General features: G+C 36.3%; 1 protein-coding gene across 6 annotated transcripts in view; it reads left to right on the forward strand.

The window, feature by feature from the left end:
* ANKRD17 (ankyrin repeat domain 17) overlaps positions 1-12,359 on the forward strand; it is a 162,983-nt gene extending 150,624 nt beyond the window's left edge. For all 6 annotated transcript variants that reach the window (XM_059159391.1, XM_059159397.1, XM_059159424.1 and 3 more), the window contains 5 exons: positions 135-332; positions 8,922-9,170; positions 9,703-9,881; positions 10,243-10,407; positions 11,098-12,359. In XM_059159391.1, the coding sequence (XP_059015374.1) occupies positions 135-332; positions 8,922-9,170; positions 9,703-9,881; positions 10,243-10,407; positions 11,098-11,157 (851 nt within the window). In that variant the 3' untranslated portion in view covers positions 11,158-12,359. The remainder of the gene's footprint in view (positions 1-134; positions 333-8,921; positions 9,171-9,702; positions 9,882-10,242; positions 10,408-11,097) is intronic.
* Positions 12,360-17,642: the final 5,283 nt, after the last annotated feature.

The raw sequence follows: 17,642 nt of genomic DNA on the forward strand, positions 1-17,642 counted from the left end.
CAATAGACTGGGAGAATAAGCAAGGAGAAATATTTTTAGCCATCTAAAATATTTGGGGTATTAGGGACCTCTTGGAATTTTTTTTTTTTTTTTCCTCCTACAAGTAACAATTATAAATTCTCTTCTAATTCTAGGTATTGTCAATATGGACTCGCCGTATGGTTCTGTAACACCTTCTTCTACGCATTTGGGAAACTTTGCCTCAAACCTTTCAGGAGGTCAGATGTATGGACCTGGGGCACCCCTTGGAGGAGCACCCACAGCTGCTAACTTTAACAGACAACATTTTTCCCCACTTAGTTTGTTGACTCCATGTTCATCAGCATCGAATGGTGAGTACTTTATGTTGTAATTCCATAAGAAGAGTTTGTGTATATGTTTCCTGAAAAGCAAAAGGTTTTAAGTAGGAAAAGGCAAAGTAAAAAATGATTTAAGAGCTATGAGCAAGTCTTGAATATATCAAGACTAATGAAATGGGAACATAGGAGCAAACATTTTTGTATATAGCAAATGATTAAAGTCTGAAATAGGGATGCTTGGATGACTCAGTCGTTAAAGGGTCTGCCTTCAGCTCAGGTCATGATCCCAGGGTCCTGGGATGGAGCCCCGTACTGGGCTCCTTGCTCAGAGGGAAGCCTGCTGCTTCTCCCTCTCCCAGTTCCCCTGCTTGTGTTCCCTCTCTCTGTCAAATAAATAATTAAAAATAAATAAAAAGTCTGAAATACATCATTATTTTTTAGTGATTTTACCTACTTGATTTTTTTCTTAACTCCTCTTAAAATTAATTTTTATCCCTAAATGTATAACGGATCTGGGTTAGTGTCTTCTGAGTATGTTGAGCTGAAATTAAACCATCATAGGAATACAGATTTCTTAAGATATATACATATAGATGATTCATATTCACTTACTTACATATAAAAATAAGGATAGTTTTTTATTTTTATGTTCATGAAAAAAGAGGAATTGGGAGAAAAGGAGTTAAAATTGCAACATGACTACTCATTGAAAAGTGTTAACCTGAAATTTTTTGGCAGTTAATCTTTAAAATAGAATGGATTCTTAGAAGCAGAGAATGTTTTTAAGTGTAATAAAAACATACTTATTGATATTAATGTTTATTACTTTAGATGGTAATATTTATTACTTTAGGAAATAAACTCAGAAATTTTTGGATGAAATTCACAAAGTATGATAGGTTGTTTTGCCCTGTAAATTCAGTGTGTGGGCTTTTCATTTTTTTGTTTGTTTGTTTTTTAATTTTTTTGGTTTGGCTTTACGTTCAGTTGATTTTGTTTTTGTTGAAATGCATTAACAATGCAACGATATAGATTAGGTTTTCTAATCCATTGCTGATAGAGAATGTCATTGAAGTCATTAAAATTTTCAGTGATGCATTCCCACAACTTTTTATTTCAAAAATTTTCAGAAATTTTCAAACTTACAGAGAAGTTGCAAGAATACTTTAAGAAGCATTCATATTCCTTTTGATTGGTAATTTCTTAAAATTTCCAATTTTTTAAACATTTTGCTCTGTTTTCTCTCTTTGCTTTTTTTTATTATTGAACCATTTGTAAGTAGGATTCAGATATAATACCTAATACCTAAGACCTAAAAGCTTCAGTGTGCATCTTAAAAGTATGGACATTTTCTTACACAACCACAGTATCATTGTCACATAGTTAATGTATTAATTTAGTAATATCATGTGATATTCAGTCCCTATTCAAATATCCCCAGTTGTCCTAAAACAGTTTTTATAGATTTTTTCTTCCCTTTTGAACCATGAATCACTCAAGGTAAATGTATCACATTAGACTATGTCTCTCAAGTCTAACTTTAAAAAAATAATTTTAAACTTGTAAGAATAGTACAAAGAATGCTTATATATTTTTCTCAGCTTCACCAATTGTTAACATGTTGCCACATTCCTCTCTCTCCCTGCAGTATATTTCTGGGTGTGTGGGTGTGTAGAATTTTTTTTCTGTACCATTTTAGAGTTAGTTGCGGATATCAACCGATTCTGCCTTGAATACCCTAAATGATAATATTTCTTAAAAACAAGAACATTCTGTCCACAGCTATGGTACAGGTGGCAAATTGTGCATTGGACAATACTATCCATAATATTCCATATTCACTTTTCACCAGTTGTCCCAATAATATTTTTTATTTCCTCTCATCCAAGATTCAAATCAGGATCACAAATTGCATTCAATTCCATGTCTTTTTAGTATCAAATGATCTGGACTGTTCCTTCAGCCTTCTTTGTCTTTCAGAGAAGGACTTTGGAAGATTACAGATCAATGGTTTGGTAAAATTCCCCTTAATTTTGTTTTTCTGATATTTCTTCAGGATTAAATTTAATTTATGTGTTTTTGACAGGAATATTACTATATGGTCAATGTTGTATCTTTCTTTCAGTACATGATATTGCACAATATGTTAGATTGTACCATTATTGGTGCTGTTAAATTTGATCATTTGGTTAAGATCATGTATGCCAGGTTTCTGTACTGTCAAATTATCATTTTTCCCTTTGTAATTAATAAGTAATCTATGGAGAGTTTCTCTGACACTATGTTCTTAACTCCTCATCAGACTTTGAGACAGTGTAATAAGGGAACAGGCAAAGCAGTAGTACGTGTTTGAGTAAAAATAATAGTTTTGCTTTTGTAATCAGGTTAATGCTTATAAATTCCAAAAAAAAAATTAACTTTGATGAAGGAAAAACACTAAAATTGAGCATAAATGGAAACAAACTTACCTGTGTTTCAAGTTATTGACACAAACCTACTAAATAAAAAAAAAAAAATCCAAAAAAACTCTTAAACCATAGTATTTTATGGGGCACCTGAGTGACTCAGTGGGTTAAGCCTCTGCCTTTGGCTCGGGTCATGATCTCAAGGTCCTGAGATCGAGCCCCACATTGGGCTCTCTGCTCGGCGGGGAGCCTGCTTCCTCTTCTCTCTCTCTGCCTGCCTCTCTGCCTACTTGTGATCTCTGTCAAATAAATAAATAAAATCTAAAAAAAAAAAAAAAAACAAAAACAAAACCATAGTACTTTATATGCCCTCAGTTTAAAGACAAAAAGATTTCAAACAAATCTCGCAATTCTACATAGGACATTGGATTTGTATAATGTTATGGATAAGCAATTCTAAAATTATGGGGTTTATTGTAGGATTGAGCAAGTGAGTTAATTAATGATACAATTCACAGTCCTCACTGTGAGAAGAGGTGGTGTGAAATGGAGTAAGGCAAAGAAGAACCCTATGGAATTGGATTCGATTTAGATGATCAGTGTGAACTCACGATTTTTCAGTTACCTGTATACTGGAGTAAATCATATGAAGTTGCTCTTTTTCCACCAGCTCTATCTACTGAAAGGGCCCAGAAGCAATTAATGTTCATCAGCAGTGAGCACATCCAGTGCCAGATCTATCTGTTAAATATGTCTGTCTACTGAAAGAAACTAGGCTTTCTCGATGAAATAGCTGACTCAAGAGCTGGGGCATACAGGGAGCCGGTGAAGTCTTAGGTGTCAGAGAGTACTTAAGTGCTCAAAATTATGGGGACATGTCAGGACACATGAAGCAGCTTGAGAGAGACTCCCACTGGCCAAATTCAGGAAAATTTGACCAACAAAGTGAATAATGGCTGCTCACTGGATAAAGTCTAAGAATCCATAAGTCCATAATGATTAAGGTTTTTTTTAATTTTTTCATTAAAAATTGTTTTTAAGAATTTAAGATTTTAGAATGGAAGGGAACTCTCTTACAGTGTAAGGACAGCTCATACATATAGAAGGAATTATAATTAGAGTCTTTGTTTTACAATCATTTAAGTGATTGATTTACGCAAGACTCCCGCTTTTACCTCTAATACTGAATTTTTAACTAGTCTGCATTTTCCTTAATATAAATTTTAATACTGTTACTTTTTTAGTGACCATTTAGTTTGTTTTGTCAGACTTTCAGCTTTTTTTTAGGTAATCTGTTCACATGAATGTAGCTTTGTGTTTTCATTTATTCCAGTCTTTCAAAATTTTGTTTTCGGTGTTTATGTACATAGTTTCCTTAAGAGTTGCCATTCTGGATGCTGTTGTAGAACTAACTGTGGAGGCATGTGATTTACTTTTCATAATATATTTGTCTGGTTTTATGTACTTGAACAGGTTCTGTCATATTTCTCCATATAGTCTGTTCCTCTTCTCATTCCCTCTCCTTTAGGATATAAAGATGTTACTAGGACCCTGACAAATTAAGTTGGGATGTGGGGGACAGATTTATCTGTTAAAATTTTTTAAAGAAAAATTTTAAATTTTTTTTTTAAATATTTTTCAGAAAGGAAAAAAAAAATCCTTTCTTTAGGCCCAAGAACAATAGATTGGTGATGCCCAAGAACCTTCTCCATGTAAAAGGCTGGGCAGAGATCTCCCGAACCCTTACTCCATTCATACTGTTAAGATCTCTCCTACCAACACTGCCGACTCGTGCATTGGTTACTGGCTGTCGTCTGTGAGTTTCAGTTCTGGGCACATTTAGTCAATGGGCCATTTTGACATTCAGTCCTTAGAAAACTGTTATCAGATCAAAAAGCAGTAAAAACAAAATTTTGAAAGGAAGGAAGTAATTTTATGTTGTGAGCCAGGACATGTCATGTGAGTGTAGAGCTGAAATAATACGTTTACAAAATAGCACTCCCCCTTACAACGTATGTTCCATGCTGGTATTTTCTATTCTATTTTCTGTAACCTTTAAAAAATTTTTTGTAAGCTAGTCATGACCAACCACATTCATCTTGATGGCCTGAACAGAAAGATGAAGAAAGTACAGTAATTTTCCTACAGGAGTATTTTTTAAATTTGTAAGTCACATTGCTCTTTCATTTTGAATTCAGGACCTGTTGTCATTTCAAAACTGAAATTGATTTACCATGAAGCCAGTGAAGCTTCAGCTTCAGGGTGCCTTTTTTACAAGGGACCCTGCCAAGGTCCTATACCTAATTTTGTGTTTGCAGTTTGGTATTCTTTTTCTAAAGAAGGTTCCCAAAATTGTATTAAGAGTGCACACAACTTCTAAAACCTGTTTTTTCTTAAGTATATAGTTGGCATATTTTAAAACAACATGATGACTCTGAATTGAATTTTGTGTTTTTTTCTAATTCTATAATTAGAGATGAGAAAAGAGAATTATTATAATTATAAATTATTATAATAATTCTGTGCTTTTTATGACAAAGAACGTAGACCCACCAAAGGAATCTCAAAGAAAATGGTACTGACTTTTAAAGGACTGTCTGGAGACCCATGCAGGATTTGATCCAGGGCCAGCTTCAGAGCCATTCGGCTATTCCTTCTCTCTCTCTTTAGAGGATTTATGACAGACTCATGGTCTGTGTCTTGTGAGTCTCTTCTGTTTACTTCCTCTTTGCCTAGCCTCCTTCATAATCTCATCTTCTATATGGTCCTCAAAGATTCAATTCATAATTAGTTAAACCAGTTTTTCTTTTTTTCATCAATTGTACCGTTCTGAATGAGGAATATGATTTGCTTACCGCCTGTGTTCAGGTCAGGCCATGTCAGACATAGACTGCTGCTAGCCTGAAATGAATTACTCTTCAGTCAGACACCTGTCATTAATCCAGTAAGCTTGCAGGGAAGAAGCAGAAAACTGTCTCCTGATAAAAGTATGGCTGTGAAGTGGGCAAATCTCTTAAATGGAGGCTTGTCTTTAGGCAGGCCTAGTTACTCCATTCATTTAAACAGAATATAGAGGGTATTTTGCTTTGCTTTTGCTTTTTGGAAGATTCAGGAAAGGGAAGAGAAACTAGATCTGACACTGACCAATAGGGTAGGTTCCCAGGATGAGTCTAGGAGAGGTAGAATTCATTTGTCTGTCCTATCTGTCCATCCTTCCTGCCAGCTTGCCACCTTGGACTTTGTCTTGGCAAAGTTGTTCTGGGTTGATCCTTCTCAGGTTTGTAAATGTGTCCTTTCAATACACAATTTAAAAAACAAAACATTAGGGCACCTGGGTTGCTCATTCATTAAGCATCTGCCTTTAGCTCACTCAGATCATGATCCCACAGTGCTGGGATCGAGTTCCGCATTGGGCTCCCCACTCAGCAGGAAGCCTGCTTCTCCCTCTCCTACTCTACCTGCTCGGGCTACTTCTCTCACTGCCTCTTTTCTCTGTCAGATCAATGTAAATAAAATCTTTAAAAAAAAAAAAACTTTATTTATCCCTTGTGTTCCTTATATGTTCCGGAATATTCTTTCATTTCTACTGCTTTCCTGAATTTTTTCATTGTTTCCAGTTTTACTAATTCTGAATTACGCTGTTCTTTCCTATGTTTTCCTTTCATTTCTTTCAGCTCACATTGGAATTTTAGAGTATAGCTTTGTTTCTGATACACCTGATATTAGAATACAGCTTTCTTCTTGGCTGGCTTTTACTATCTGTAAAATGTTCTGGGTCCATATCTCTTAGTTCATATAATAACTTTGTATGGAATTTGATTGCATTTCTATTCTGTTTTACAATTTTAAATTAAATGAACTTTCCTGAATTTTTAGAAAGGATACATGGATCAGTTACCTTCTTTAGCTTAAAGGCTCTAGAATTTGGTGATTTAGGCAAGTATGCAAAAATATGGCCTTAATACTTTATTAAATCTGGCTTTGTTATCCTTACCCTCCCACCATCCCCACTCTTGACTGGATCTTTTGTCTGCTTTGCTTCTATTGTCCCTTTCCTGCTCAACTTGGAATATGTTCCCGGAAGTTTCTTAGTAGTGTGAAGCTTTATCGTGGAATGAGTCTTCAGCAGATGTTTTTGAGAGTTCATAGGGTCACTATTGCTCCAGCTTCTTCAGACCTTTTTGTTAATTCCTTGCAATGACCATGCATAGGCAGAACTCTCCCAGTTTGACCCGCTCTAATCAGACTGGCCTGCTCTCTCCTTTTCTTTGAGTACCTTTGACTGTTTTGTTCTCCTGTTCTGTTCTTGGGTCTGGAGAACTGCTTCTTTCCACACAGATGTTGATACCACAGAGGTCTTGTAGCCATCAGTGATTTGTCCCCATTTACTCGTATCTTTTGATTCGTTTGGATATATTTTTTAAAGATTTTGTTTATTTATTTGACAGAGAGACTGTGAGAGAGGGAATACAAGCAGGGGGAGTGGGAACAAGCAGGGGTGGTGGGAGAGGGAGAAGCAGGCTTCCCACTGAGCATGGAGCCTGATGCGGGGCTTGGGTCTCCATCCCAGGACCCTGGGATCATCACCTGAGCTGAGGGCAGATGCTTAACAACTGAGCCCCCCAGGTGCCCCTATTTTGTTAGTTTTGTTATAGATGTTATCCAGAGGTGTTTGGCTTTGCTAACTTGGTAGCTTGTTTTTATGGAAAGATTTTGGAAGAATCACAAGTTGTGCTGCTATACCTCCATCTTAGAATTCCTTCTTACACCAGTGCAGTTTTAAGGTGAGTTTAGAAATAGATATAATTATTCAAAGACACATACATGGCTTTTCTATTTTCTTACGATTCATTAAAAGTAATACTGTTAAGAATGCTAGTGGATCCATAACCACAGATGATATATTTTAATTTTTCATTAGAGACTAACAGTTTTCTTGGTTTACTTGTGCAGATAAGCTCGTAAGCTTCATGTTTTTGTTTCCCAATAATCTCTATATCCTATTAATAATAATTTATAAAGTATTTTCACATCCTTTTTTTTTTTAAGTTAATAATATTACTACAATTCATTGAGACTAATACTTCTACTGAATTTTTCTTTTTCAAATTCCCTGAAAAATACCTTGGGAAGTAGAGGCACTGTGCTTTTGTGTATATATACCCGGGTACAGATAGATAGATAGGTTGATTGATTTTGCAAATTTATTAGCTACCTGAATCCCTTTGGAGTAATACACACACACACACACACACACACACCTTATATGAAATAATGATTAAAAATGGAAAACTATTCTTGACTATCCCTAGGGCATCTAGGGCATACAGTCAGGCAGTTATGAGTAAATTGTAAATAAGCAGGTAACTCTTTTGACTTTTAAGCTTCAGGCTCCACCATTTACACCCTTTTTTAAATTTAAATGTGCTTGATATTTAAATCTTTCACAAGAAATACAATTTGGGTTGTTCTTGTTTTTTCTTCTCTCTAGTGCATGAAGAAATTGAATCACTTCAGAATACTCCCAAATATTAAGAACTTGCCTTGTTTTGATACATAAAGCTTACATTGTCATTTTGAAAAGCTTGTTCGTGGAATACCCATGTGATACATGATACAATAAAACAAATTGGGCAGTGAGGCATAGCCCTATATTGGTATTTTATCAGCATATTAAGTTTCTGTGAAGTTCTGATTTAAGGAAACTTTTTTCTCAAGTTAGATTTTCCACATTTGTTGCCTACCTGAATCCCTTTGTTTTTGTCATAGCATACCAAGGGCTGTGTGTTCTCGAGGAATACAGTTTGGAAATTGCCAATACAGGCATGATTTTCCTCCACGTCTGTTTTGTTGTTATTTAGCCTTGTAAATTTAAAGATAGTCTTCTCATTGTTGTGGTTGTTTATTTTACTCAGTATCAAGCATTTTTTAAAATATTAATTAACTTAATGGGTTATATTACATCATCTATATTCAGACAGCTTCACATTTTATCATGTAACCAAATGGAAAAACTGTGAATCAAATTAAAAAATGACTGCAAAGTCGTGGAACTTAACCAAATTTTAATATGCATAATTTTTAAGCATTATTACCGTATTTCATTTTTCCTCAGAGAACACATATATAAGGTATCTTCAGAATGTAAGATTTGGTTTTACAAAATGATGCCCTCTATAGATGACATGTATACTATTTCAAAATATCTTTTCTCTAGATTCTCCTGCACAGTCAGTATCCTCTGGAGTTCGTGCACCTTCGCCTGCCCCATCATCAGTACCTTTAGGGTCAGAAAAGCCCAGCAATGTCTCTCAGGACAGAAAAGTTCCAGTCCCTATTGGGACTGAACGTTCTGCACGTATCAGGCAAACTGGAACTTCAGCTCCATCTGTTATTGGGAGTAATTTATCCACATCAGTAGGGCATAGTGGCATCTGGTCCTTTGAAGGGATTGGTGGCAATCAAGGTAAGACATGCTATTCTGCCTGCCAGAAATTAAGTTTTAAATTTATGGATTTAACTAAAATACTACAGTATTGTAAGTAATACTTAACGTTAACAGTCATTCTTAAAAGATCTGTATTCATATCTCTTGGTTTTCACTAATCAGCTCTAAGAGTTCAGGCCATTTTTTGTTATCATGTTATCTCATTGACTTTATCTAATGCAAGCATACTCCTGTCTTCATTTCATCATGTTAAGAAAATGCTAATATTTCCTTTTGGACTCTAGCTCTTATCTTAACTTGGTTTTTTTCTTTTGTAACACAAAGTATTTAGACAGTTGTTACTATGAGGTTATTGTTGTTATTAGGCTGTTGTATCACTACCTACACATGGAAATACTGCAGTAAATATTTAAAAGTAAGTCATTATTCTGAAAGAATGCACAATTCAATGTGGAAAATTCTAGATAGAAATAGAGTAAATGTTTTATCTTGCTGTCTTTGGTTTTAGAGATCACCAGCTATCGTTTTTTAACTTTTTGTTTTCCCTCAGACAAAGTAGACTGGTGTAACCCTGGTATGGGAAATCCTATGATTCATAGGCCAATGTCCGATCCAGGGGTGTTCTCACAGCATCAAGCAATGGAGCGAGAGAGTACAGGAATTGTAACTCCTTCTGGTACATTCCATCAGCATGTTCCTGCAGGATACATGGACTTTCCTAAAGTTGGGGTAATGGTGACTTACATAAGCACTGTTATATTTCTAAATGTTTTTCTTATTATTAGCTTTGTTTTACTTCCAAGTGGATAAGTGTTTGTGAAATGATGCGCAGGCGTCCGCCTGTAATTATGGGTCAAAATCTGGCTAGAGAAATGTTTTTGACCAAATATTTTGGCTGTAGTAGGCGTATGTATAGTCTAATGGTAGAAGAAATCATATAATGGAAAATAATTTTTAGATTACTTCAGTAACATACTTTTTCAAAATAAAATGAAGTCTCATTTTTAAGGCTATGGATTTTATTTGGGAAAATAAGCAGTGACTTGAAGATATGACTATGTGCATAATTTATGTTTTCTCTTTTTTTAAGGGTATGCCTTTCTCTGTGTATGGGAATGCAATGATTCCTCCAGTAGCACCTATTCCTGATGGTGCTGGAGGACCCATATTTAATGGCCCTCATGCTGCAGACCCCTCTTGGAACTCCCTGATAAAGATGGTTTCAAGCTCCACAGAAAATAATGGCCCTCAAACGGTAAGGCCGATCATTCAGGGAACATTTCTTGAGTGTTTATGAGATGCCAAGACAAATAGGATACAGGTAAATCATGCTAGTGAGGGAGTAGGGTGAATATGGGTAGTTGAGGGAAATTTAATACAGCAAGAGGATATGGAAAATGGTACAAACTGTAGTGATTGAAGCGAAAATTATAAAAGGCATGACATATTTCATTGGGTAGCAGATGGTAAGTAAAGGATTTTAAATTACAAAGTGTTGTAACTTTATACCTCAGAATTAACTAGTAGTATGAAAAGGACCATCTAGAGGTTATTTATCATTATATGTATTATAAGTGTCAGAACAGAGCATAATTATAACTCTAAAAATTCACAGAAATGATTAGTGATTAGTATATTTTAGCTTATGTTGGTGTATGCTTAATGTTTCACCCATTTTCCTTCGTCAGGCATCAGTCTGTATGCATTCAGGTAATGGTTTTTAAAAAATGACAATAAATCAGATCTTGCTTGAGAAATAGGAGAGGCAGGAAAACAAACAAAAGGGGCTTTTCATTGTTTTCAAGTGTGTTGCAAATTAAATGAGATTTAGCTGTTTTAGCTCATAGATAATAAGAGCACTTACTTAGTTTTTAAGAGTTCTGCTTTTAATCAGATACATGTTAGATATGTCATATCTAATAAAACACATGCTCTACATTCCTAGGTGTGGACCGGACCCTGGGCCCCTCACATGAACAGTGTGCACATGAACCAGCTTGGCTGATGAGGATCAGCGTGTTAGCCTGCAGATTCCTTTTCATTCAGAGGAAATCACAAGTGGCCGAAAAAAATTTATGCTCCCAAATCATTCTACTGATGTGCTTGACTGAAGTGTGTAGGCTTTTTGCAGAAGAAGTTACTAACTGACCTATTTTCTGTGAACATTTGTGACTGCCCATTCCCCACCAACATCCGTTTTACCTTAGTTAGCATTTTTTCTTATCGTTTTTCTTTATTTCTTTCCTTCTTCCCCTTTGGACATAACTTTCTGTTGAAGCTGTTCTTTGGCTGGTTGGTTTTAGTACTGTAAACTGCTTCTGAGCAAACACGGAAATTTAGCAAAATTATGTAAACTTGATCCTGAAGTTTTAGAATGGCAAATAAATGTACAATTGTTTACATAACAGAAAAGGCTAAGCAGAAAGTAAATTTCAATATGTCAGTATAGAGGCTCTACTTTATGTAGACTTAAATTAATGTGAGATATGTACCTTCATATTCAGAAATCTGGATGTTTCCTTCATACATTAAACTATTAATAAGCATAACTTTTCTGCTTGTGTAATTTAAGTATAAAGTAAAACAATGGGCATTATCAGTGGATGTTTCCTGTTTAAAATACCCATCTTGCTCTCTTTTGAGTTTATTTGCAGCAGAGCACATACAGAAGAAATTTATTACCTTCCCATGTCATGTTATTACCTTGCCACACTTTTAAAACAAATACACTCTTCTCTCTTCACTCTTCTCTTCTTACCTTTACCACTAATACCAGTAACATTCTCTTGCTGATCGTGAAATAATTTTTTATAAAGATTTTTATTGTAATGGCTGCTACAGAGAAGCAGAGCACCTTCGTCATCACCTGTGGTTCTTCTAACCATAAGATGTTTAGTCTTTCTGAGAATTTACAAAGCCACACTGGTTCCCAGTCAGCGTATACAAGCTCTTACTATACTGTTTATTATTAAATAATTCAATGTACTATTTTATATTGGATAATATCAGTTCTTAACATTGACCTTGCAGTCATCAAGAATCAACATAAAAATTACAATTTTCAGTAATTTAGTGGAAAGTATCTTTTTTTCCTCCCCCAATTTTAAAGGCTTCTTATTCTCTACACATATATATTGTCTGTGAAAGGGATCAACATCTAACTTGGGACAAGTAATAAAGGAAGTTTTGCATTTGTCATTAGGACAATTTATGGTCTATATGAATATACAGAATACAAAATAATGTCTTCATTTAACCTATTTATATAAGATGCAGGGCCACACTAAACTACTCAGTGGGATTTATCTATTCCATTCACTTGAAACAATAAACAATAACATATCCAAGAGGAATATGTGTCCTACCCTGTCTCATATGGAAAAATAAATTATATGGTTGAAATGTAAAAGAAAGTAAGCTTAAATATGAAGTAATGAATGCATCAGTCTTTTTTTTTTTTTTTTAAAGATTTTATTTATTTATCAGAGAGAGAGAGAGGAAGAGAACGCGAGCACAGGCAGACAGAATGGCAGGCAGTGGCAGAGGGAGAAGCAGGCTCCCTGCTGAGCAAGGAGCCCGATGTGGGACTCGATCCCAGGACACCGGGATCATGACCCAAGGCGAAGGCAGTTGCTTAACCAACTGAGCCACTCAGGCGTCCTTTTTTTTTTTTTTTTAAACAAATTCTACAGTGGTCAAATTTGAATTCAGATAAGTCACCCAGAGTTGACAATATTAATATGGTTCCTTGGCTGTTAAATAAGTGGAATTTCTTTACTCTGGTAGCCTGAATAAAGAGTAAAAAGATTTTTCAGACATACCTAGACATTTGTAAACAAACATATCTTTTAAGAGGTGGTCTTAAAATACATAAATTTGTTTTGCTACGACCAAATTTAAGGAAAAAGCTAAATGATAGCCTACAAACGTAGCTATGAAATAAATTTATAGCACTTTACTAAGAAAAGTGTGTAATGCTATTTAACAGTATTTTATATATGACTTGCCACTATCGTATAATTTCTTGCTTAGTTTTTTTCCTGTGTTAATTATAATTAAGATAATCCTGTTAGATAATAGACACCCCACCCAGTATTTATTACAATACGTGAATTGTGTTGATTCACAAAATTGAATTTGTTAAAATGGGGGTGTCTTAGTAAGAAAGAGCCTATATTTTCTTGACTTTAAACCTATGGGACAGGGCGATATAGACTGCATGCTCCGTATTTAGTTTTGGAGCTCAGTCTTGTTGAGTACAATACCATGATTTTTGAAGTCTGTGTTAGAAACATTTTTCAAATATATATTTTTTTTATATTTCAGATGTAATGCAGTACATTTTTTTTAAATTTTATTTATTTATTTGACAGACAGAGATCACAAGTAGGCAGAGAGGGTGCAGGGCGGCGGGGGTGGGGAAGCAGGCTTGATCTGGGGACCTTGGGATCATGACCTGAGCCGAAGGCAGAGGCTTAACCCACTGAGCCACCCAGGTGCCCCTAATGCAGTGCATTTTTACTTAAAAAGTAGTTTAAAAAAAAAACACCATAGTCTTTTGAGACCACACAGGTCTTTTTTACCCCCTTTTTGAAAGTATATGGTATGTGTAATTGTAGACTACCTAATGTATTTCAGTCTTTTATTATTGTTTTCTTAGAGTGAGAGAGTGTGCCCTGAGCGAGGGCTAGTGAGTGGGAGGGGGGTTGGCAAAGGAATAGGAAGATAATTTTAAGCAGATGCCACATCCAGCATGGAGTCTGACATGGGGCTTGATCTCACAACCCTGAGATCATGACCTGAGCCTGACAATTACCCGACTGAGCCATCCACGTACCCCTTTTTTTCATTCTTTTAAGATAAGTGACTTAAGTGTCAAAAATAATATTGGGGTTAGCTCCCACCTTAAATGGCAAAAATAATATCCCAATTGTGTAATCTTTTTAATACCAACCATTTTATTTTAGAGATTATTTCGTTTGCCAGAACGAACAGAATCCCCATTTCATGAGGGATTTCATACTCGCAAAAATTGACTGTAGTATTCATGTGAAAGATATTCTCCCTTCTGCTTGCTATTACTGTAAAAATAAGTTGCTAGTAATTGAAAATTAACTTTTTGTTAAATTACTATACTGTCATTTTTCTTCTCAGGAACACAGTGGAGGGGGTTATAGTTTACTGACAGATCCTGTCTTGTTCTTCACGAAAATATTATTCTATCTTTCTTTTGACGCAAATGACCTAAGTACACATTTCATGAAAATTATTTTGCACACTATGTTATTCACTTTTAAAAAAAAACAATACAAAGTGATACACTAAAGAGGGAAACTCAAAATCCCAAAACCTCTTCAGAGCTTCTGTTTTATTTCCTCTATTTTTTATTTTGAGCTTTTCAGAATCACTCATTCCTGCATATCTGGCATTACAGAACTTTTGCAATAGTATAATGCAAACTTTTGGAAAGCAGAGTATACTCTGCTTTCTACTATTTTGAAGTATGAAAAATTTGCTAGGAATTCTCTACTTTCAAATAGCCAGGAAACCTCTATACATTCCACTGATAAATGCTCACTTCAAGTCACAACACTCAGTTAACTAGTGCCGATTCCAGATGATGAATTTAGAATGTGAGCTTCATTAATGTTTTAATATGACTTACTATGTTACATACCTTGATTGCAAAAATTCTATCACTTGTATTTTGGGTAAGTGAGTGAAAATTCTGCAACTATGACTTGACATAAATAAGAATTTCTTTGTACTATGATAGTTGGAGTCATGACTAAGGTGTATTAAAAAGGTTTCATATTAGACTTTTTTTTTCTTTTTTAAGATTTTATTTATTTGGCAGACAGAGACCACAAGTAGGCAGAGAGGCAGGCAGAGAGAGAGAGAGGAAGAAGCAGGCTCCCTGCTGAGCAGAGAGCCTGCTGTGGGGGCTCTATCCCAGGACCCTGGGATCATGACCTGAGTCGAAGGCAGAGCCTTTAACCCACTGCCACCCAGGCGCCCCTAGACTTCTATCTTTAAATGCATTCACAGTTTCGAAAGTGTGCATGCTAAGTAAGAACTATGTTAAGAAAGATGAGAGAATATTTTTCAATAGAAATGAAAAGCTAATTTTACATTAACTTTGGTTTTAAAAAGCAATGCATTAAATGAGTAGGAAAGAAAAAGAAATTCAACCTAAATCGAATTCTGAGAGGTCCTTTTAACAATTACTCATGAAAATTATCTTTTAAAAGTTCTTTTGTCAAGCATTTCAGAGGGCATATTTGGAAAATGAGAAATTTAAGTGTACATTTATATAGTTTATATGTGTAAATAGCCTGTACTCCAATTTTGAATTTTTGAACCCACTCTGTTCAGCACTGATGGGTAAGAATTTCAGAAACTGCAGGAAAAAATGAAACCGTATCTATTTTTGAGATGCTTAAAGTTAAAAAAAAATTAGTTGTGTGACATAGTAAAGACAAGAACGGCTAATTATAAATGCTGAACTTTAAAAAAATGTCCTAGTATATAGCACAAGTTCATTTGCAGTGTTAGATTTGACAAGATACCAGTTAGTTTGTTCAATGTATGGTCTCATCATCCTGTACTCTGCAACTCAAGAATTTTGGATAATGCGTACATACACGTTAGCGCTAACACTCCCTTTGTATTGAGCTATATAACTGACAAATACTTCCCCCAGCATTTTTTACCAAATAGATAAGTTATGATCATCTCTATTATGTTAATAAGTACGAAATTAGCAGAAGTTAAATATAAATTTTATTGAGGTCACAATATTGAAACTCAAGCAATGAAACGCTTTAGAATGAGAATATAATGTGACTCTGGAAAAGGCAAACCTTAATCAACTCTGTTTCTCCTGAATATTAAACGGTTAGAATCTCTAGGCTTAACTGTGACTGTGGAAGGGCCAATTTCCAATGATATCAGTTCTCTGGGCAGAACTGCAGCAGCATAGAATTTGCTCCTTTACTTCCACAATCTTTAGGCGAAGATATTTCCATTTAAACTGTTCCCACAGGGGTGCCTGGGTGGCTCAGTGGGTTAAGCCTCTACCTTCTGCTCAGGTCATGATCCTAGAGTCTTGGGATCAAGCCCCGCATTGGGCTCCTCTGCTCAGCAGGGAGCCTGCTTCCTCCTCTCTCTCTCTGACTGCTTCTCTGCCTACTTGTGATCTCTCCCTCTCTGTCAAATAAATAAATAAAATCTTTTAAAAATTTTTGTTCCCAAATTGAACTAGTAGTCACTAGCTACCAGTTGCTTCTTTTTTTATTTTTTGGTTATTTTTAAAAATATTTTTAAAAGACTCATTTACTAGAGAGAGAGAATATGAGTGGGAGGGAGGAGCAAAGAGAGAAGGAAAGAATCCTCAAGCCGACTCCCCGCTGAGCACGGGGCCCAAGCGGGGTCTCGGTTTAGGACCTCCACCAGATCCGCTGTGGCCACACAGACGCCGGGGTTGCTTTTTTAAAACTTAAATGGATAGGAAGATACATTGGTACCTCTTTCTTTTAAAAAGGCTCTGTATAGCATAAATTGGAATTTGTATGTAAACGTATTTCAAAATTCATGTAGGTGCATAATTAAATAAGAACCATAGCTGCAACTTAACATTACCCAACATTTGTCGGAGGCTTGTTTTAACCAACGTTTTATTCCACACAACGCAATTTGGGCTCTAGGTTTAGGGGTGACCCTTCTGTGATGAAACTCTCACTCCATTCCAGTTTGTATACTGCTGCCGGGAACACAAAAGTCAAAATTAGTCCGTGTAGACGAGGCATATTCTTTTTAAGTCGAAGACGGTTAATGCTACTGTTCAGGCTCGCGAACCTTTATGTAAGATGCACGGAAGCTCCAGTGAAGGCCCCGTCTCCCAGCCACTGATAAAACGCCTCAAGGAAGGCGATGGTTGGTATCCTTGAGTTTTGCCACTTATAATGGGAGATAAAAACTGACACTCGGTTTGCAGTTGGGGTTGACAATGTTAGCTGAACAGATGAGCCAGTTAGATCTCTCTTCCACATACTGAACTTTGACCAGTGCATAACGGATGCGCATTAAACTCGGCTCGGCCAGAAGCGCCGGCCTCTCTGCAGCCTGCGACGCGCCGACTCAGGCCGCGTGATCCACCTCGGCTCTCGCACGTAAAGAGGTCGGCGGGGGGGTGCTACCCTCTAGGTCACGAAAACCACCGACCAAATTGAATCCACTACAAAGCAAACGACTAGTTTTAAGTGAAAAGGAATGCAAAGGCCCGCGGAAGGCCGACGTCAGAGGCAAGCGCTTCCAGCGACCGCCCCGCCGGGCCCGAGGCAGCAAGCCCCGCCCCTAGCTCTGCACTCGGTGCGGCCTCGGGGGAGCCCCAAGCCGGCAGCGGGAAAGTTCTGGGCCTGCGCACTCAGGCCCGCCCCGTGCCGCGTGGAAAAGGCGGGACCTGCCTGCCGACGCGTCATCTCGAGGGCG

The sequence above is a fragment of the Mustela lutreola genome, chromosome 1 (genome assembly GCF_030435805.1).
Source record: "Mustela lutreola isolate mMusLut2 chromosome 1, mMusLut2.pri, whole genome shotgun sequence".
Taxonomy (NCBI): domain Eukaryota; kingdom Metazoa; phylum Chordata; class Mammalia; order Carnivora; family Mustelidae; genus Mustela; species Mustela lutreola.